General features: G+C 46.7%; 1 protein-coding gene across 1 annotated transcript in view; it reads left to right on the top strand.

Moving 5' to 3' along the window:
* The window catches only part of mtmr11 (myotubularin related protein 11), a 49,184-nt gene that overhangs the window by 11,558 nt on the left and 14,751 nt on the right, over positions 1–22,875 (top strand). The window contains 2 exon segments of the mRNA XM_030103598.1: positions 15,735–15,804; positions 21,820–21,956. Of these exon segments, the coding sequence (XP_029959458.1) occupies positions 15,735–15,804; positions 21,820–21,956 (207 nt within the window).

Below are 22,875 nucleotides of genomic sequence, written 5' to 3'. Positions count from 1 at the left end.
GTTGTAGTTTGAACTTTTGAAATAATAATTGAAGAGTTTACGTTTCCTTTTTGGGTTTTGAATGAGTTGACATTTACAGCAACAGAGTGATCTTTGTTGGTGGGTTTCTTTACTCGTGCGTGGCCATGGATCCTGCAATAACGGGACAAACTGAAGGTGTGCTTATGACTGGATCTGCTGCAGCTGTCGTGCAGCCTGATGGGGGTGTGGTCGAAGCGCAAACTGCTACTGAACGTACAGTTAAGTTAACAGAGAAAGCATTGCTGGAAAAAATAGAAACCCTGCAAAAGACAAGGAAGTCCAAACTGAGCAAAGATAGTAATTCAAAAACAACAATTAAAGGGTTGATGCAGGACAGACAATGTGAACGGGATGTACGCTGTCAGTTGGGCAAATACAAAGCTCTGTGTAATGAAGCAAAGGAAACGCATGAATCTGTTACAATATTTGCCTCCTGACGAAAGGGAAAAACATGAGGTGTGGTTCAAAGCAAAGCTGTTGGGTGTAAATGACTTTATGGAGGAGATGAGCAGGTGGTTGGATAATAAGGGTGCTCTCAACCCTGCAGAAAACGTGAGCATCGTTGATCGTGTTGAGAGTGAGGTGAACCCCTGTGACAGCATCTCCAATGTGCCCAGTAAAAAATCACACAAACGTCACGGTAGCTCAAGAAGCGGCAGGTCTCCTGCCTGCAGGCGGAGGCTGAGCGAGCTGCCGCTCTACAGGAGAGACGCGCTCTGGAAGAGCAGGAAGAGGAAAGAAAGACTGGAGCTCCAAACTGAAATGGCTGCGTCGGCTGCTAAGTTAGCAGTATCAACAGTTTCCAGCCGCAAAACACTCTCAAAGGCACAATCTGACGGAATGGAGTCATGTTTTGAAAAAGGAGCAAGACCAAAGGAACCAGCCACAGCTCTTAACCCACAAGCAGAGGAATGTCAACCTGCCTATGCGAACCCTCAGCCACAGCCACCTCAGCAACAAACGCAACCTGCATATTGGGATGCAGCACAAGATCAATGTTCAGACATTAAACACAGTAAAACAAAGTATGAAAAGACCTCAAGCGACCTCGTTGTGGATCCTCCATTACTGCAAAACATCGCTCCAGCTCCACCACTTCAGGGATATGGCGAAACATCAACACTCTGCAACCTGCTGCAAAGGCAAAAGGAAATATCAGAACTGCTCATCCAACAACAAGCCGCTCATCTGTTACCACCGAGAGAGATCCCCTTCTTTGATGGGGGTCCTCTGCAGTACAGAACATTCACTCGAGCCTTTAAGCACTGTGTGGAGAACAACGCCAACAACGGCGGGGATTGTCTTTACTACCTGGACAAATACACAAGAGGTCAGCCAAAGGACGTGGTGCGTAGCTGTCAGCATATGCCTCCCGACAGAAGCTACGCCGTGGCTAAACATCTGCTTGAGGAGCATTTCGGCAACGAGCACAAGATCACAGCGGCCTACATGGATGAAGTTCTCAGCTGGCCAGTTGTAAAACCAGAAGATGTGAAATCTCTCCAAGCATACGCATTATTCCTGCGGGAATGTTGTAATGCCATGGAGGATGTACATTACATGAGGGAGCTGGATTTACCTTCAAACATGAGAACAGTGATTCTGAAACTCCCATGCAAACTGAGAGAAAAATGGAGAACTTCTGCATGTGAGATTCTGGAGCGTTGTAAAAGCAGAGCTCAATTCACGGACATTGTAGCATTCATCGAACAGCAAGTGAAAATAGTGTCTGATCCAGTCTTCGGGGATATTCAGAGTTCACAGCCCGCAACAGGAATCAAAACCATGAGCCGGTTAAACCCACAATCAAATCCAGGTTACAAGCGGAGTAGCTTTGTAACCACGGCTACCACCACGGGAAACCAATCTGCAGGACTGTACAGAAATTCCAATGACGTTCCAAAGCAAAGTAGTGCATCTGCAAAATACACCTTAGTTTGTTTATATTGCTCTGGAGGTCACCCACTGGAGCAGTGTCCAAAGCTGGAGGAGAAGAGCCACAGGGATAAGATCGGCTTCCTAAAGGAGAAAGGAGTCTGCTTTGGCTGCCTTCGCAGTGGACAGAGGAACAAGGACTGCAACAACCGCTTGACTTGTGCTATGTGCAGCCAAACGCATCCCAGCATTCTCCACATCAAACACAGGGTGACAGCAAACACAGATCTCAAACCTCCAGAGGAGGCATCAGTGAGCAGCGCTCAGGTCTCTCAGCAAGCGCGTGGTCGAACAGGGGCCGGGATCAGCGACGGGATTCTGTTCATCCTGCCAGTTCAGGTAAAGTCCAGCAAAGGAGACAAAATCGTCCAAACATATGCATTTCTGGACTCCGGAAGTACAGCCACCTTCTGCTCCGAGAACCTGATGAGGATGCTCAACCTGAATGGAAAGAGAACTCAGATCAACCTACAAACGATGGGCTCAAAGTCATCAGTCTCCAGTTACAAATTGACAGGTTTGGAGATTTCAAGTCTCAACAGAAAGAAACTCTATAATTTGGCAGAGGTCTATACCCAGAAGAAGATGCCTGTAGGCACAGACAACATCATCAGAAAGGAGGAATTGTCTAAGTGGCCATACTTGGATGGAATTGGCGTTCCTCACATCCAGGCTCAAGTGGAGTTGTTAATACGGACTAACGCCTCCAGACTGCTTGAACCCTGGGAAGTAATCAGTAGTCATGGGAATGGACCATATGCCGTTAGGACCCTATTGGGTTGGGTTGTCAATGGCAGTCTTTCAGGATGCAGTGATGAGCGATGCGACGGTCGCCATCCTGCTGTTACTGTCAACAGGATCTCCTCAGAAGGGCTGAAGGAGCTACAGAAAGACAAGTAATGACTTACACGAGCGTACAGAGGAAAAGAGCTACCGAGTGATGAAACGGCTCAAGAACAAGAGAACTGTGACAACCTTGGACCGAGAAATGGTCAAAGTTAGGAGGATGAAGAAAGCTAGGAAGAAGGGATCTCAGCCTGACGGCGTTGTTGCGTCAAAGAGGGACGACGAAGAGGACGGGCCTGAAGGTCAGAGAACTCGATGGAAAACTGAGTTGAAAGCAGAGGCTGCAGAACCTCCACCGTTAAAAGCACGAAGACATGGACATCCTGGAGGCCACAGGCGTGGCGACTGGAGGTGCGGGCGTCGAAGGAGTGGAAACGGTGCTGGGCTCCGCCATGCCCTCCATGCTGGGACATTGGGTCCACCGTGTCGGCCTGCGCCGGATGTTCCACATCTTTGATGGAGGAGGCGGAAAGGAAAACACCGGAGGAAATGAAGACGGCAGGACGAAGGCCCTAGGGGTGCCTCCGCATGTTGTCTCGAGGCTCAAGGAGTTCAGCGCTAAATCGTGGAAAAGATATTTTAACAAATAAAAATGGAAATGGAAGTTGGGTAAAGTGCTTTCATGAAAAAGGTTTGGTACGATCTGCACAAGTGCTAACTAAAACCAGCATACTGGATAGGCCGATAACCAAACTCTGTCTGTTACAAGAGGCTGCAATACGAGTTACAATCAAGGAAATATTATTGTTGAACATGCACAAAGGGTTTTGGTTGGTTTTTCCTTTCTGGTTTGCTTTGCTTTATTTGAAATGATTTGTTTGTCTCCATTATGTGTTTATGTTTTGAATTGTTTCCGTCATCCTGACCGGATCAGTTCAGGGGCCGGTGTGTAGGAGCCATTTATCATTTCTTTAATTCACCGCCAGGGGGCGCAGTATGGGGAAGTATAAAGGCAGCACACAAGCAATTGGAGACAGGCGTGCACAGAGGGAAGGTAACAGTCTTTCACCGTGTGCGATCTGGTTTATCTGATGGAAATGGTATGGTTGAGCTTTCCGGCTCCAGCTTGATGCGAACGGTGGATTGTGTGTGCACCAAAGGAAATAAATGGGTCGCAGCACCCGAATGCAGAAAGAGCGTGAACGTGATGGATTGACTTGCCGTGGGGACGATTCTCCCTCTACACCTCAGGAGCTCAAAGTGTAGCAGCCCTATAGGAAAAGGGCTCTACAACAACATTTCATTTCATTGCTATGCAGATGATGTTCAAATTTATGTGCCTTTTAAGAATAATTCATCTTCCTTTGAATCTCTGAAATATTGTCTGAAAGACGTCAAAGACTGGATGGCTCTGAACCGTCTGCATTTAAATGATAAAAAAACTGAAGTTGTAGTGTTTGGCGATCCGGCCTTTCTCGAGGGTGTAGACACTGCTCTTGGCCCTTTTTCTTCTTTAAAAAAGCCTTCTGTGAAAGACCTTGGTGTTTATTTAGATTCTGCTTTTAAGATGGATAAACAAATCAACGCAGTGGTGAAAAAAAAACTTTTTCCAGCTGCGACTGCTTTCAAAGTTAAAATCTTACTTGCCAGCCAGAGACTTTGAGAGAGTCACGCATACGTTCATTCCAGCTCGCCTGGACTACTGGAACTCTCTCTGTTTTGGTTTAGCGCAGGCGTCTATGGGAAGACTGCAGTTGGTCCAAAACGCTGCAGCTCGTCTGCTGACTGGAACCAAGCGTCAGCAGCACATCACTCCAGTCCTGGCCTCACTGCACTGGCTCCCACTTTCTTACAGGGTCCAGTTTAAAGTTCTGCTCATTGTGTTTAAATGCCTCAGTGGCCTGGCCCCTGATTATCTGTGTGAGCTGCTGTCTGCTCACACTCCAACCAGAACCTTGAGGTCGTCCTCCCAGCTATTATTGGATGTTCCCAGGTCCAAACTGAAGAGCAGAGGGGACGGAGCCTTCTCTGTGGCGGCCCCCCGGCTCTGGAACAGCCTCCCTCTGCATGTCAGAGCTGCACAGACACTTCAGCACTTTAAAACTTCATTAAAGACTCATCTTCTCTCTCTGGCGTTTGACGGGTTGAGCTGAGCATTCACTGTAGTCACTGTCTTTTAATTTTTAATGGATGTTTTTCTTCCTTTTAATGTCATTTTATATTATTTTGTTGTTGTATTTATATTGCTTTATTTTTTTTATTGTGAAGCACTTTGGGCTTTCAAGTTGAAAATGTGCTATACAAATAAATTTGACATTGACCCAGACCCAGACCCTGAACCTGACCGAAACCTAGTTCTAACCCAAAAATAGACTCTTTTCAGTCATAAAGGTCTGTCAGGGACTCGAGGGGGTGCGTCATGGAGTAGACGTGGAAACCACGAGGTCCCAATTTTTGTACATAGTCCGGCTATAATCCTGTCTTTATTTTATTAGATGACGCTTTGAGTTGCTCTCTCGGGAGCACCGCCTCCTCCTTACGGAGAAAGTAGCATGTAGCATCATAGCGCTAACACATAGCTACCAGCGTGTCCTTTTGAGCAACACAAACACAGCGAATATGAGTAAAACCCTGTCCCTGAGCCGTCCCTGGTCTCGGTGGATCGGAGGAGGACGGGGAGGTTTGTGTGGAGCTGCAGGACTGGAGCAGACTCGGAGCTCACAGCTGATCTGTGTGGCTGCAGCCTGCAGGCTAAACAAACCCCCCCCATCCTCTCACTCTCCGGACTGTTTCATACAAGTCTTGTTTTAAGATTAAAACATACATTTTCTCCAAATGGCAGCATGTTGCAGCTACGATTACGAAAAACTGTCTCAAGTCTGCAGGTGAAAAGGTGTTGATAGCGGCAGCAGAGCCTGGCATGGGGTGGGGGGGGGGGGGGGGGGGGGGGGGGGGGGGCGAAAAGGGCGTATAGAGCATGACAGCTACGCTACAAATGTAGAGAGGTTGATTGACACGTTAGAAAACCAATCGATAACGAGGCTGCCTCGGTATTGATTGGGTAAAGCAGGGCTACTCAGCCCTGGTCCTCGTGGGCCGCAATCCAGCATGTTTTAGACGTTCCCCTCGTCCATCACAGCCGATTCAAATGATCAGGATCGTTTTCAGGCTTCTGCAGAGCCTGATGACGAGCTGATCATTTCAATCAGCAAGGCTGCTACAGCTTAGTAACGCCATTTTTTAGCTTTAATTCATATTTGTTAGTCATAAAGATCTTCTATACAACCTTTCATATTTTGGCTTTGCTTGTGCTGTAAGTCCAAACTGTTCCAGAGTTTCACTCACACACACACACACACACACACACACACACACACACACACACACACAAACTTTTACGAGTAGTTTGAAATTTGGGTAATGTAAAATTAGCATAACCTCTCAAATCATGTATTTGCTCTCGAATTATAAAGAAGTGCTGAAGATTGGTTGGTAATAATTTATTGAAAGTTTTAAAAAGAATGATTGACGTTATATTTTATGAGATCATTGAATTTCAACAACCTTGATTGAGTAAACACATTATGTGTGTGTTCTAAAAAACCCACCTTGTGAATGATCCGCACAGCTCGTTTTTGTAACGGAACTGGAGGATTAATGGTGCTCTGGTAGGTGTTTCCCCACACTTCAACACAGTATGTCGGGTCAGGGAGGATTAAAGAGCAGTAGTGCCACGTGCATTCACATCCAGGTAAGGTTTTGCTTTGTTTGTAATTGAGAGACTTTTGGAAATTTTGGTTTTAATGTGTTTGATGTGTGGTTTCCATGACAACTTGTTAAGTACAACGCCCAAAACTAAATTTCACAAACAAATGCAATAGGTACACTATCGACCGAAGGCTGCGTCTCTGAGTTCATTTGTAGATTCCCAAACATCATTGCCTTGGTTTTTTCAATATTTAAAGATAACGTATTTATATCCCTCCATTTCTTTATCGCTTTGAGTTCTTTATTTACTACAGTTATTCATTCATTATAATTGTCATTACTATAGAAGAGGGGTGTCAAACTGGTCCAGAAAGGGCCGAGTGGCTGCAGGTTTTCATTCCAGCCAAGCAGGAGCAGCAGACTCTCCTGCCATCAGGTCTTCAGGGTAGCCTGATGGAAGGAGAGCAGTCTGCTGCTCCTGCTTGGCTGGAATGAAAACCTGCAGCCTCTCGGCCCTGTCTGGACCAGTTTGACACCCCTGCAATATACTTGTATCATTGGCAAAAAGGATGAGTTTCAAAATCTGAGATACATTAAAGATATCATTCATATCATGGGGCGACAGCAGCTCAGATGGTAGAGCGGGTCGTCTTATAACCGGAAGGTTGGCGGTTCGATCCCCGCTCCCGTTGTGTCCTTGGGCAAGACACTTCACCCACCTTGCCCACCTTGGTTGGTGGTGGGAGGGGCCGATGGCGCAGACTGGCAGCCTCGCCTCCGTCAGTCTGCCCCCCCCAGGGCAGCTGTGGCTACAGCAGCAGCTCAGCTCCACCCAGTATGGAGGGAATGAAGAATACAATGTAAAGCGTCTCTGAGTGTCCTGAAAAGCGCTGTATAAAACCAGTGCATTATTATTATTATTGTTTATGTAAATGTTGAACAGTTTGGGTCCCAAGACAGACCCCTGGGGCACACCACAAGCAATCCCAAGCACATCTGATCTAAACTGTCCCATTTGGACATACTGAGCTCTTCCAGTCAGGTAACTTTTAATCCAGTCTCCCGCCACACCTCTGATTCCATATTTATGTAATTTATTAAGTAATAGAGTATGATTAATGGTGTTTTTTTTAGATCGATGAAAATGCCAGTTGCATGCAGTTTCTGGTCGAGTGCAGATGTGATTTCTTCAAGTGCTTCACTTACTGCCATGGATGTTGTCCTTTTCGATCTGAATCCATTCTGCCCGTCATTTATTATTTGATGTTTCCCAAGAAATGATTCTAAGCGAGAATTGAAAAGTTTTTCCAGGATTTTTGAAAACCGTGGCAACAGTGAGATTGGTCTGCCGTTTGTAAAGTGGTGTTTATTAGTGGTGTGTATCGCCTAGTATCTGGCGATACGATTCGTATCACGATTCATGGGTCACGATTCGATATATCCCAATACCAATGTTCATGACGATTATTGCGATACTTTAGGAACAACAAATTTGTAAACTAGTAGTACTTCATGAGAAAACTTGTATGAAACACATTTTATTCACCCCAAATGCAACAGAAGCACTCAAGCAACTATATTTAACAGCAAACAAGTTGCAGGCTACTTTTTCATTTAAACAGTAAATAAAAATAAAGGCTACATATACCTTCAATAATGTAACATGTTTTGAGAAAATAAAGTGCAATCATTGTAAAACATTGAATTGAATTGAAATTCCTGTATTTGTCTCACAGGGGGACACTGCAATGTTAAGCAGTACAGAGAAAAGAAAGAAACAGAAAAGAAATGCAAAATATGAGAATTTACAAGGTCCAACCATACATAGAAAAATTAACTATAAATTTAGGATAAATATAATTAAATAACAGATACAAACTAAATGACATAATTTAAATGTAGTTTAAATGTAAGTTTCAGACAGATATAAAGAAATAACAGATATACACTAACAGATATAAATCAAATATAAATTAAATATACATTTAAGACAGAACACATATGTAAAGAATAATATTAATAACAGATGAGTTACATATTATTTAAATATACATACAGGACAGACATATGTACAATATTATAGAAAAATGTGAGACATGAGAAGACAAACACACAGGAGTGTCATTTAGGACAGTGTGTGGTGTGTGTTTGGACTGGTTGGAGCAGTGCTGGCTGTAGAGTCTGATAGCAGCAGGGAGGAAGGACCTGCTGAGGAGGCAACGCTCCTTCACACACCTGGGGGGACGCAGCCTGTCCCTCACAGCTGCCCAGGTCCCTCAGGGTGTCCTGCATGGGGACATCCTGCTCAAATGCATGTGGGTTGGCGGCATTTCCGCGGTATTTGACTTTTGCAAAGCACATTTTACAAATGGCGTGGCTCTTATCTGTCCCTCCGTCCTGGTTGTAAAAGCCACAGTGCGTCCAGATTCCGGCTTTATAAATATTCCTCGGAGCGTCTCCCACTTCCTCCGCCACGGGAGACTGTTGTGTGATCCAGTTACCGCGAGACGGTAGTGTAAAGAAACCACCGGGAGAGCTCTCGTGAGATGCTGTTCTTCCTCTGGCGGACTGGAGGCTCTGCAAAGCTCTTGGTGTGGTGTGCTGCCAACTAGTGGCCAGGAGTAAAAGTGCAGCACACAAAAAGACGCCACAATGGATATTTGCCGGGTAAATACATAATTAAAAATCGATATGAACGTATTTTGAATCGATGCGAGAATCCCGTGACGTCATATCGCGATATATCACCGAATCGATTTTTTTAAACACCCCTAGTGTTTATATAGCGGGATTACTTTTGCGATTTTCATTTTTTCTGGAAAACAACCAGTTTGAAATGACAAGTTAAAGATGTGGGTGAAGGGTTTGACAGTGTTCAAAATAACCTGTTTTATTATCATCATACTACTGTTGTGACAATCAACAGATGACTTACTTTTACACTTTTGAACAGTTTTCATAACTTCTTGCTCATTTGTTGCAGACAGAAAACAAGACATGGAATTATGTTTAATATATGCACCATAGTGATCGCTTCTGTGGTCAGGACTCTGTGCTGCAGTTCAGGGCCAACATTTACAAAGAACCGATTGAATTTATTTACAACATCCCTCATGTTATAATTTTCACCATTTCCGTTGATAAAATATTCCGGATAAGATGACTTAAATGATCCTTGTTTAATTGAACTGTTGAGTGTATCCCAGGTCCCTTTCAGATTATTTTTGTTTCCATACAGTTTATTTCTATAATACCATTGTTTGCTACTTCTTATGATGTCGGTTCCTTTATTTTTGTACTGTTTGTACTGTTGCTCAGCTTCATTAGTTTTCAGTTTAGTAAAATTTCTATAAAGTTTATTCTTTTTCTTACATGCCTTGATTATACCTTTAGTGAGCCACTTTAAAAAGTGATTCTTCATGTTTTCCTCTTTCCAATTATTACGGCAGTAGCTGGTGATTCTATTTCAGGAAGGGATGGCTGCCGTCTGTTTCATCAGCTGGAATGTCAGAGGACTAAATCACCCGATCAAACGTAATAAACTTTTCTCTCACCTTTTAAATCTTAAGGTTAATATAGCATTTCTTCAGGAGACGCATCTAAAAAATACTGATCATTCAAAAATGAAAAAAGGTGGGGTTGGAGAAATGGTCCGTTCTAAATTGAACAGTAAAGCGAGAGGGACTGGTCCTCATTCATGAGTCAGCTCCACTCATTGTTTCTGCAGTAACAGCCGGCCCACATGGCCGTTTGGCGCTTGTGACTGGCTCGTTATTTAACACTCCTTCAGCCTGAGCTGATGTGTACGCTCCCACCTGGGACGGCAGTGATTTTTTTTAAGAAATTTCTTCACTCGCTACCTGTTATTCACACTCACCAATTAAAACTTGGTGGGGATATGAATACTGTTACAGGTCCTGCACCGGACCGCTCCTCAACAAGACCGTCATCAGTTTCAAAATCTTCTGTGGTCTTACAGTCGTATCTGGAGACTCTTGGGGTTGTTGATGTGAGGCGATTCCTTTTCCCATCATCGAGACAAAATTCGTTTTTCTCTCTGGTGCATCAAGCTTATTCATGTATTGACTACTTTGTGGACAAGAGGCTCCTGTCTAAGGTGAGGTCATCCGTATATAGCAGCATTGATTCTAGAGCTCAGTTTCCCAAATCAAAACTCTGGCTACTCGTGGTGCTTTAACCCTCTTCTGTTATCTGATGACGGATTTACTCAACATATCTCTGAACAGATTGACATCTTCCTAAAAACAAATAGAACACCTGATGTAACCTATTCTGTAATCTGGGAAAGTTTGAAAGCATTCTTACGGGGCCATATAAGCAATACTGTTCATATACTAATAAACAAAAACAAAAACGTTTAACTGAACCGATGGATTTAATAATTAAATTAGACCAACAACATTCTGCCACTCCTTCCCCAGACTTACACCAACAAAGGCTAAACTTACAAACAATTTAATATACTTTCAACAAAACAATCTGAAAAGATGATATTTAAACCGAGGCGATCGTGGTATGAACATGGGGAGAAAGCTTCCAAGACGTTAGCCCAGCAACTGCGTAAATCCGAATCCGCCCATGTAATTCCTGAAATCAGACCTAATCTTGGACACATTACAAAAGAGCCAGGTGAGATAAGTAAGAGTTTTCAACAATTCTACTCCAAATTATATAAATGTGAATCATTGAATGAGTCTCAATTATTTGACAATTTTTTTGATGAACTACGAGTTTCAACCTTAGACTCACAATATAATAGACAAACTAGAAGAGCAAATTACTGCGGAAGAAATGAAAAAAGCTATCAAGTCAATGCAGAGTGGAAAATCTCCAGGCCCTGATGGCTTTCCAGTTCAATTTTATAAAACATTTTGTGAGAGCCCATCTCCACTGCTTCGAGAAATGTACATAGAATCACTAAAGTCAAACCATCCCCCCCCACACACACACACACACACACACACACACACACACACACTTGAACAAGCTACAGTCTCCGTTCTTTTGAAATCAAATAAAGATCCGTTAAGGCCTCCACACACTACAGGATAATCGGGCCGAATTTTGCCCCGATCTTCTCGTCCCGATCGAAGCCGACAGGGTCCGACTGTCGGGAGTCTGGAATGAGTTCGGTCCGATCCTCCTCCGGTGTGCGGGGGTTCCCAGAGATGTTTTCCGGTCGGAGCCTCTCGGAAGGGGAGATCGTAGATCATGAACACGTTTAATATTTCCGATTGCAGATCCTGTGGTGTGTGGAGCTCCGAGAGGAGCCGATCAGCTGAGAGCCGACCTGTCCACACCCTCGGAATAAAGCTCCCTGATTGGCTGAACAGCTCCGTCTCACCAAGGTGCCGCTGCATAAAACTATCCACTCACAGCTGTCAGAGCTGGATGAATATATGTCTGTGAAATATATTCACTATATGACAGTGAAACAGAAGAGCCAGATACTGAGCTCTAAACTCAGCTGTACAGGAAGTGATGGTTCATCCTGTCGCTGCTGGATGAACCGTTTCCTCCATTCAGACCCAAACTCCGATCTGATCTGCATCTCCGCCAGTCCTGCAATAATCCCAATGTTTTAATTCATCTCCGTTATTAACCATCACGGAAGAATGGGGAAGAAAAAAAACCTTTCCTCTGACTCTGTGCCTTCAGGTAGCCTGGTAACCCAGCCCCCCCCCACTCCTCATCCACATCTGGATTTGGAGTTAAGCTCAGTCTGGACAGGAGCCCATTGAAACTTCCTGCAGGGGGCGTCGGTTACTCCTCTGACTGACAGGTACTTCAGCCAATCAGCGCTTCAAAACAAATACGTCATCAAAATGCGTTAGCTTCTCTGAGGGTTAGCATTAGCTCATTAGCTCTAGCTTCTCTGAGGGTTAGCATTAGCTCATTAGCTCTAGCTTCTCTGAGGGTTAGCATTAGCTCATTAGCTCTAGCTTCTCTGAGGGTTAGCATTAGCTCATTAGCTCTAGCTTCTCTGAGGGTTAGCATTAGCTCATTAGCTCTAGCTTCTCTGAGGGTTAGCATTAGCTCATTAGCTCTAGCTTCTCTACACGCAAAGACAGGCGAAAACGTCTTTTCCTGTCAGACCCTCTCCAGGCCAGACTCTGGCTCTTGCTTGATTGTTGTAATTCTCGGTATTTCGGCTGTAACTTTACTGACTGCAGCTTTCAGACGACGGTTAAAGTTAAAGTCCGTCTTCTCCACTACGCGCAGCGATAGCGTCACTTCCGGTTTAGCCACCGGAATTCGCCAAAAAAATTTGAAAACAAAAAGCGGCAGCGCTGATTGGCTCGGCTGTTTCAGGACTGCGTGAAATCCCCTCTATGGACTCCGACCAGACTGAGACCAGCTCCAGAATCCAAACGGATGAGGAGTGGGCGGGGCTGGTTCACGAGGCAAGCCTTCAGGGACAGAGCGGACTGTAATGAAACTGACCTCATCAAAGCTCAGCGTGTTTTTATTCTGGTGTAAACTATCAAATCTGTGGACATAAAGAATGATTTAAGATATTTGGTGACTTAAAGTATCTTTTATTTGACCCGGTCTGCTGATAACTTTATTCTACTGCTGCACTCAGGAGTCAAAGGTAAAAAAACACAAACACAAAACACACACAGATTAATAAGCTGAATTATTATTAAATGTGGAGGGTAAATTATGATAAAATGATCTGAAACTGTTTCCCTCTTCTGTACTGGAACATTTATATCCCGACAGTCCGTGCTCCGTGGGGGGGGGGGGGGGGGGGCTGCACTGAAGGAGCGATGCCGATGTGAATGAATGAACTGAGGGAATGAATGAGTTCTCCGCCTATTATTGAAAATGGAGATGAATGTGAAAACGGCAATGAAGGGAAACAGCACGAAGTCCCGCTGGACGACGCCAGATTTGGAGGAGAGAGGAGCCGATTCTCGGCTGAAGAACCTGCTGGTGTGTGTTCTGCTCCAGAGCGACACACACACCAAAGATCAGGAGAGGGAGACCGGGTGCGGTCTGTCCTCTGTTGTCTTGTAGTGTGTGGTGTCTGAATCGGGGAAGATTGAAAACATCCTGTAGTGTGTGGCGGGTTTAGAATGTTCCTCATGTCGACCAATTTCCCTTTTAAATGTAGATTTTAAAATACTGTCAACAACACTTGCCCTAAGATTGGAAAAGTGCCTGCCCTCTTTAATCTCTTCAGATCAAACTGGGTTTGTGAAAAGAAGACATGGATTTTTCAGTGTTCTGTACCCGCCGTCCTCCGACCTTCCTGAGACTGCTTTATCACTAGATGCCCAGAAGACGTTTGACCGGGTGGAGTGGGATTACATGTACGACACTTCAAATAAGTTTGGCCTGGGTGAAAATTTCATTTCATGGATCAAACTTTTGTATAGCTCACCGATGGCTCGTGTTAGGTCAAACACGTCACAATCCCAGTATTTTCCACTCCACCGTGGAACCAGACAGGGATGCCCGCCATCTCCGCTTCTTTTCACAATATGCGTCGAACCGTTGGCCTTAAAGCTGCGTTCAGACGATGGGGTCAGAGGAGTTCAGCGAGCAGGCCAAGAGCACAACATATCTTTGTATGCTGACCATCTTTTGCTTTTTGTTTCTGATCCGTTGAGCTCTCTTCCCCATGCACTTACTGTTTTTCATGATTTCGGTGTTATCTCAGGTTATAAATCAAATATGCACAACAGCGAACTATTTCCCATAAATTCTTTGGCCAGAAAGATTTCATTTAATCCATTTCAGTTCAAAATAAAAACCAACCACTTGACTTATTTAGGCATTAAAGTTACACATTTGCATAAAAATTTATTTAAGGAAAATTTCACCCCACTTCTTGAATCTGCTAAAGCAGACTTTCAAAGGTGGGGCAATCTCCCGCTATCACTAATTGGACGTATTAATGCAGTGAAAATGAGCACTTTACCTACATTTTTATATTGATTTCAATGTATTCCAACTTATATACCAAAAAGATTTTAATACACTGGACCGATATATATCTGCATTTATTTGCATAAAATCTTTACGAATCTTCGGGGGTTTATTGTTCCAAAGACCAAAACAATCAGGAGGACTGTCCAGACCAAACCTTCAGTTTTACTGCTGGGCAGCAAATGTGCGAAACATGCCTTATTGGTTGAGAGCCCCGTCTAGAGTCCAGCGTGGCTTGACACCGAATCAGCATACCGTGGGAGGACTACCCTCTCGGCCCTGCTGGGGCCAGCTTTTCCTTTAGAACCGTTTCATTATAAATGTAATCCAGCGGTAAGAATTTGGTTACAATGCAGGAGAAGGTTTGGACTACATGTCAATTCGATCGCCAATTTGCTGTAATCATATGTTTCCACCTTCTCTGATTGATTCAGCTTTGAAGATCTGGGACGCCAATGGCATACATAGTTTAAAGATTTGTACATAAATGAGATATTTGCCTCATTCTCCCAATTGACTCAAAATTTGAATATCCCAAAACTCATCTGTTTCGTTACTTGCAAACTCGAAGTTTTCTACATCGCAGATGCCCTCAGTTCCCTGGCCTTCCAGCTGAAACGACATGAGACAAAATTCTTGATACAAACATGGACAACAGAGGAGTATATATAAGGTATTATATAATACATTTTTAAATTTCCATTCTCCTTCTCTCTCTACGATCAGATCCCGTTGGGAAGCTGATTTAGCAATTGAAATGACTGATATTCTTCATTCTTCTTCAATGTGTGCCAACCATGGACTCCTACAGCTGAAGGTTTCACATCGTCTACACCTTTCCAAAGAAAAACTTGCAAAAATGTATCCAGGGATGAATCCACTGTGCAACAGATGGCAGACATTAACTGGTTCCCTCATTCATACTTTTGGACTTGTCCAAATCTTCAAAGTTACTGGACGTCCATATTCAAGACGTTTTCTGAGGCCTTTGGAGCCAAAATGACCCCTTCCCCTTTAACTGCAATTTTCGGAGTAGTTCCGGAGGCCTGCCTCCTTCCCGAGCGTCTTCTGAATGCGGTTGCCTTCGCATCCCAGTTGCTCGGCGCCTCGTACTGATGAAATGGAAACTGGACGACTCTCCCGCTCGTGAGCTTTGGCTGCAGAACTCAGGAGCTTTTCACACGTGGAGAAACTCAGGTGTGCGGTTGGCGGCTCTGCAGCTGAGACACGGCAGCCGCTTCTGTGACCTCTCACAGCCTGACCCCGCTTCACCTCCGCGCTTCAGCAGTTTGCCCTTTGACCTTTGGCTGGTGTTTGTGTTTCAGGAGAGGATGCTGAGTCAGAGCGGGGCCGGCGCCAGGACCCGAGACCTGCTGGGTCTGCGCTGCCTTCCAGGTGAGTCCAGCAGACAGACCGCCGGACCGGACCGGGTCCAGAGAGTCCAGCAGACAGACCGCCGGACCGGACCGGGTCCAGAGAGTCCAGCAGACAGACCGCCGGACCGGACCGGGTCCAGAGAGTCCAGCAGACAGACCGCCGGACCGGACCGGGTCCAGAGAGTCCAGCAGACAGACCGCCGGACCGGACCGGGTCCAGACCCCCGCAGCCACAGCCCAGACGGTCTGAGGGACCAGGTCTGAGCCTAGAGTAGAGTAGAGAGTCTTTCTTCTCATTTCTTCGCTCGGCGCCGATGAAACGACGTAAAAAAGCAGATATAAATGAGTACAAAGCAGAGTGTGTGTGTATGTCCCGTACACACACCCCATTCACACACACTTACATACAGACACACACCCAAACTCACCCAGGTAGCATGCCTGTGCGCGCACACACACACACACACACAGCCTGATGATAAGGAGAAGTGTGTATTCACTCAGACAGCAGACGGTTCCAGAACCGGTCCAGCAGCTTCAGGACGGGGTCAGTCCAGGGACCGGTCTCTGAGACGCTGTTCTTTAGTCTGTTTGTTTTTAACGTTGGAAAGCGTCCACCAGAGGGCAGCAGCTCAGACAGCACATGTCCAGGGGCCCGGGTCTTCAGTCTGGTCCAGCTCAGTCTGGTCCAGCTCAGTCTTCAGTCTGGTCCAGCTCAGTCTTCAGTCTGGTCCAGCTCAGTCTTCAGTCTGGAGTAAAGTCTTTAAACTGATCCATGACGGTTTATTGTTCCAGAGAAATGAGGATATCTTTGGTTCCAGTGGTTTAAACCAACAGGAGGACTGGACTGGACTGGACTGGACTGGACTGGACTGGACTGGTCTGGACTGGACTGGACTGGACTGGACTGGACTGGACTGGACTGGACTGGTCTGGTCTGGACTGGTCTGGACTGGACTGGACTGGTCTGGACTGGACTGGTCTGGACTGGACTGGACTGGACTGGTCTGGTCTGGTCTGGTCTGGTCAGTATCATCAGGACTAGATGGGTAACCTTTGGTGAGAGCAGTCCTCCTCAGGAGGGACCTGGTCCAGCTCCTCCATCACAGATCCTCTTCTGCTCGGTCGGGTTCTGGTTTCCTGGGAGAACCGGTTCTACTGCAGTACCGTCTTGACCTGAATATAAGGCGACTGATTGTAGACGACTCTTTCAAATGTCAGTTTGTGAAAATATCAATATGCTGAAGACAATCCGGTTCCTCATGAAACAACTTTTTATTGTAGAATTCTTCTGAACTCGCAGCGGAGAAAACACTTCATGTGACTTCAGGTCCAGAAATCTTCCTGCAGCTTTAAATAAAACCAGATTCTTTCTCAGAATCTGAGGCTGAGACTCAGTGAAGCAGCAACAAATAAATAACCGCATTCATGATGTCGATAACTTTAGAAGCGTCAGTCGGTTCTGTTCAGCTTCAGGAGCTTTAATTCCGTCTGATAAATCCAGTTTGACTCTGCGGCGTTGAACCGTCAGTTTAAACTCCTCTGCTGTTTGCTCACTGGTCCAGAGTTCAGCTGCCTCCTTCCTCCGTTCCTCATGTCCTCTTCCTGGCCTGCGGTACTCTGGCTCCCTCTAGCGGAGCGGATGTGTAACGACAGTCCAGTCCTCCAGTAGCTCCGCCCCCTTTCGGAGAAACACTTTCTGGAAAAAAAACATCTTCTGACATTCAGGACAATACGGCGTCTCATGGGTCCAGACCGCAGGCTTTCCTCTGTGGTGGAGTTCACCCCCTCCACCTCCTCCACCTCCTCCACCTCCTCCACCCTCCTCCTCCTCCATCCTCATCCACCCTCCTCCACCCTCTCCCACCCCCCTCCACCTCCTCCACCCTCCTCCTCCATCCTCATCCACCCTCTCCCACCCCCTCCACCCTCCTCCACCTCCTCCACCCCCCTCCACCCCCCTCCACCTCCTCCACCCTCCTCCTCCATCCTCATCCACCCTCCTCCACCCTCCTCCACCTCCTCCACCCCCCTCCACCCCCTCCACCCCCTCCACCCCCCTCCACCTCCTCCACCCTCCTCCTCCATCCTCATCCACCCTCCTCCACCCTCCTCCACCTCCTCCACCCTCCTCCTCCACCCCCCTCCACCCCCTCCACCCCCCTCCACCTCCTCCACCCTCCTCCTCCACCCCCCTCCACCCCCTCCACCCCCCTCCACCTCCTCCACCCTCCTCCACCCTCCTCCACCTCCTCCTCCTCCACCCTCCTCCACCCCTCCTCCACCCTCCACCCTCCTCCACCTGGTCGCATGTTGCGTAGCAGGTACCCAATTTGACATGAAACCTGGTAGCTCCGCCTCATTAAAGGAGCACAGCGCAGTTTGCTCGTTTTATGTGAAACAGCGCCCCCTGCAGGCCTTAGGCGTAACTGTAGCTTAGTGAAAAGCTCGTGTGTGTGGCTCGTGCCCATGTACGTGCACAGAAGAGGGGAACTCCTTCCTCGCTCGTTTAGCAGCGCTCCAGTAAAATGTAAGTTTCTCCTGCCTGGTGGGTCTGTGTGGAGCTGTGGCAGTGCTGGAAGCCGGTCTGTTCTGACTTCTGGAAGCTCCATCCTCAGTACTGCTCAGCTGTTGCTGCTAAGCGTCTGGCGGAGTAATGGCGGACAAATCGAAACTAAGGATTACCAGGCCAGCGGGAGGCGCATTACGTCAGGCTCAGAGCGATTCGTACCCGAATCACTCATACTGCTGAGCCTTCAGCGCCCTGCACAGGGAAAGAGGAGCGACTGCGATCTTGCAAAAATAGCTCTTGCTGCCCATCAGGCAAAGGTACAAACGTGTGTGGGTGTGAATAATTGAAAATTTAATATTTAAAACTGCGCTGTGCATCTTGAAACTACGTAAAAAGCTGCAGACGTCTGTGAGCGCTGGTAGAAATGTGGACCGTGGACGTTCTCATGTCTGACAACACGATGCAGCAGCAGGGCTCTGAAGCGTCACGCATTGCGGTGTGTTGTCACGCAGTCACGGCACACATTGTATTTGTCACGCTGAAAAAAATACCGGTAAATTCGGCTGGTGCGCCGCAGCTCTGGAACCGGGAGGAAACACATGTGCTGCCCTGTAGCGCCGCGACGTTCAATGAACGAGTCGTTCGTTTGAACGGCTCGTTCAAGTGAACGATGAGAGCCGGATCACAGCTGTCTGAGAGCCGTGCAAATAGTCCACGCTTCCTTCACCTGTCTCCTGAGTGTCTCCTGAGTGTCTCCTGAGTGTCTCCTGAGTGTCTCCTGAGTGTCTCCTGAGTGTCTCCTGAGTGTCTCCTGAGTTCATGTGAACGACGGAGTTTCAGTTTTCCGCAGCAGCTCCAGTCACCTGAACGCAGCAGCTAGCTAGCGGAGGAGGAGTGTCCAGAACCCGGAGAGGAGCCGGTGTTTTGGAAGAACTGGTTTCCTTGTTAACTGGCGACTGGGTTTCTTTCACGTCCCTTGTTGCTGATAGATGTTAAAAACCAGACAAAAAGCCGTTCAGACCTTTAATGAGTCTGATTTCAACATCTGGGCTACGAGCAGCAGCAGCAGGAAGTGCTACAGGAAAGGAAACATCTGTTAAATCTTTGTCAATAAACAAATTAAAGAACCGCATGAAAACATAAAACTGACAGTGCCCCCCCCCTCCGGTCGACAACTGTCCCAGCAAGTGGTACTCCAAAAATTTTGCCAAGGTTGGCAGGTCTGCCTCCTCCTCCTCCTCCTCCTCCTCTTCCTCCTCCTCCTCCTCCTCCTCCTCCTCCTCCTCCTCCTCCTCCTGATAGTTTTCAGTCATGAGTGCCAGCAAGTTTCCTCTCAGACACAAAGAGCTGCGAGTGACGTTCCATGGGAACTGTCCCCGTCCTGTCTGATCGGTCTGTCTCTGGTCGGTCTGTCTCTGATCGGTCTGTCTCTGATCGGTCTGTCTCTGGTCGGTCTGTCTCTGATCGGTCTGTCTCTGATCGGTCTGTCTCTGATCGGTCTGTCTCTGGTCGGTCTGTCTCTGATCGGTCTGTCTCTGGTCGGTCTGTCTCTGATCGGTCTGTCTCTGATCGGTCTGTCTCTGGTCGGTCTGTCTCTGATCGGTCTGTCTCTGATCGGTCTGTCTCTGGTCGGTCTGTCTCTGATCGGTCTGTCTCTGATCGGTCTGTCTCTGGTCGGTCTGTCTCTGATCGGTCTGTCTCTGATCGGTCTGTCTCTGGTCGGTCTGTCTCTGGTCGGTCTGTCTCTGATCGGTCTGTCTCTGGTCGGTCTGTCTCTGATCGGTCTGTCTCTGATCGGTCTGTCTCTGATCGGTCTGTCTCTGATCGGTCTGTCTCTGGTCGGTCTGTCTCTGATCGGTCTGTCTCTGATCGGTCTGTCTCTGATCGGTCTGTCTCTGATCGGTCTGTCTCTGATCGGTCTGTCTCTGGTCGGGGGAGGGGACAGTGTCCATCCACCCCCCAGTGCTCAGGCTAATGTTACAGACGGACTTCAAGCCTGTCAGTCAGAATTAGACCAGTGGTGTGTGTGTGTGTGTGTGTGTGTGTGTGTGTGTGTGTGTGTGTGTGTGTGTGTGTGTGTGTGTGTGTGTGTGTGTGTGTGTGTGTGTGTGTGTGTGTGTGTGTGTGTGTGTGTGTGTGTGTGTGTGTGTGTGTGTGTGTGTGTGTGTGTGTGTGTGTGTGTGTGTGAGATCATCTGTTTTTTCCGTCCAGCTGATGGATGCTCAACAATTCATGGACGGAGCATTCTGTTGGAGGATGTTGCTCCACCCACTGCCAGCTGTTGTTCAGTCTGACTTCCTGTTGTGTGTCCTCACACACACACACACACACACACACACACACACACACACACACACACACCAGTGTTAATTTTGTCAATGAAAACTTAAATGAAAACTATTCGTTGACGACCATTTATTCTGTGACTACTTTGTGACGAGAACGTAAATTTAAAAAGTAATGACAACAAAAACTAAAACAAATCTCTGGACATCATGAACTGACCAGTAAAAATGTGACGCCGCTGGCCGCCGGACACGCTGGGTTTAACCATCCTCACGCCGGGCTCACTGGCTCCGGTCCGGCTCCGGTCTGGCTCCGGTCCCGGTCCGGCTCCGGCTCCGGTCCGGCTCCGGTCCCGGTCCGGCTCCGGTCCGGCTCCGGTCCGGCTCCGGTCCGGCCCCGGTCTGGCTCCGGTCTGGCCCCGGTCCGGCTCCGGTCCGGCTCCGGTCCGGCTCCGGTCCGGCTCCGGTCCGGCTCCGGTCCGGCTCCGGTCCGGCTCCATACGGAGACGCAGCACCGCAGCACTGTCACTCAGTGCCATGTTTGTTGTTGTGCTGCTCCTCTTCTTCTTCTGTGATGTTTTACGGCAGCTTGCATCCCGTTGGCTGCATTAGCGCCACCTGCTGGTCATTATGATCGGAGCTTTTTTCTTGCAGGCTGTCATTTGTTGCAAGAATTTACAGAAAGAATCTGAAGTTCATGTATTTAATTTTTTTCTAACAAGCCTTAGATTTTCATATGTATGATACAAGAGTTATATGATACATTCTAAATTTAAATATCTAAACATAATTAAAGATATGCTTACAGTGGAGTTTTTACAACTGACAAATATCTTTTTGCACTTCTGCTGCTGTGGTTTTATGTTGTGTTTTTATATGTATGTTGATGAAGCACTTTGCCCAAGACAAATTTCCCACTGGGACAATAAAGCTATCTATCTATCTATCTGTCTATCTGTCTATCTGTCTATCTATCTATCATACTACTGTACAACAAAACTGTCAAATTTCATCAAGACCAAAATTAAGACTAAAACTGAAACTCATTTCCACAGACTAAATTTTAACTGAAACAAAACAAAACTAAAAAAAACTGAAATGTGACTTTAACTAAATCAAGTCTTTGGTGAGGGACTAAGACTGAAATGAAATGAAAAACTCATGTCAAAATTAACACTGCCACACACACACACACACACACACACACCCGCCCCGTCTCACCCTGCTGTCCCCCCAGGAGAGTGTGTCCTGCAGAGGGTGGCGCTGGTGAGGAAGAAGCTGGCGTCCAGGGAGGGGCGGGGCTGGCTGTCCGGGACGCTGTTCTGTACCCCCTTCAGGGTGGCCTTCACCCCCCAGGACGGCCCCCGAGCTGACGTAGGTCCTGCACCCTGCTCCTCCACCCGCCCTGCACCTCTCTCCACTCTCCACTCAGATTAGACCTTCAACCAGATTAAACCTTCAACCAGATTAGACTTTCAACCAGATTAGACCTTCAACCAGATTAGACCTTCAACCAGATTAAACCTTCAACCAGATTAGACCTTCAACCAGATTAGACCTTCAACCAGATTAAACCTTCAACCAGATTAGACCTTCAACCAGATTAGACCTTCAACCAGATTAGACCTTCAACCTTTAACCAGATGAGACCTTCAGCCAGTTTAAAAGAACACTCCGAAGATTTTGGACCTGCGCCCTGTCCCGATCATTGACAAAGTGAGATAAGCTCATAAATACCTTTGTTGTGTCTGTGTGTCCAGTGGCTGGATCCCAGCTGTTAGCATCGTAGTTAGCTTAGACCTTCAACCAGATTAAACCTTCAGTCAGATTAAACCTTCAGTCAGATTAAACCTTCAGTCAGATTAGACCTTCAACCAGATTAAACCTTCAGTCAGATTAAACCTTCAGTCAGATTAAACCTTCAGTCAGATTAAACCTTCAACCAGATTAAACCTTCAACCAGATTAGACCTTCAACCAGATTAAACCTTCAGTCAGATTAAACCTTCAGATTAGACCTTCAACCAGATTAGACCTTCAACCAGATTAAACCTTCAACCAGATTAAACCTTCAACCAGATTAAACCTTCAACCAGATTAGACCTTCAACCAGATTAGACCTTCAACCAGATTAAACCTTCAGTCAGATTAAACCTTCAGATTAGACCTTCAACCAGATTAGACCTTCAACCAGATTAAACCTTCAACCAGATTAAACCTTCAACCAGATTAAACCTTCAACCAGATTAAACCTTCAACCAGATTAGACCTTCAACCAGATTAAACCTTCAGTC

Source organism: Salarias fasciatus, chromosome 11 (genome assembly GCF_902148845.1).
Source record: "Salarias fasciatus chromosome 11, fSalaFa1.1, whole genome shotgun sequence".
NCBI classification, from domain to species: Eukaryota; Metazoa; Chordata; class Actinopteri; order Blenniiformes; family Blenniidae; genus Salarias; species Salarias fasciatus.
Note: the sequence above shows the minus strand (reverse complement) of the source record. Positions and strands in the feature narration are given on the sequence as shown.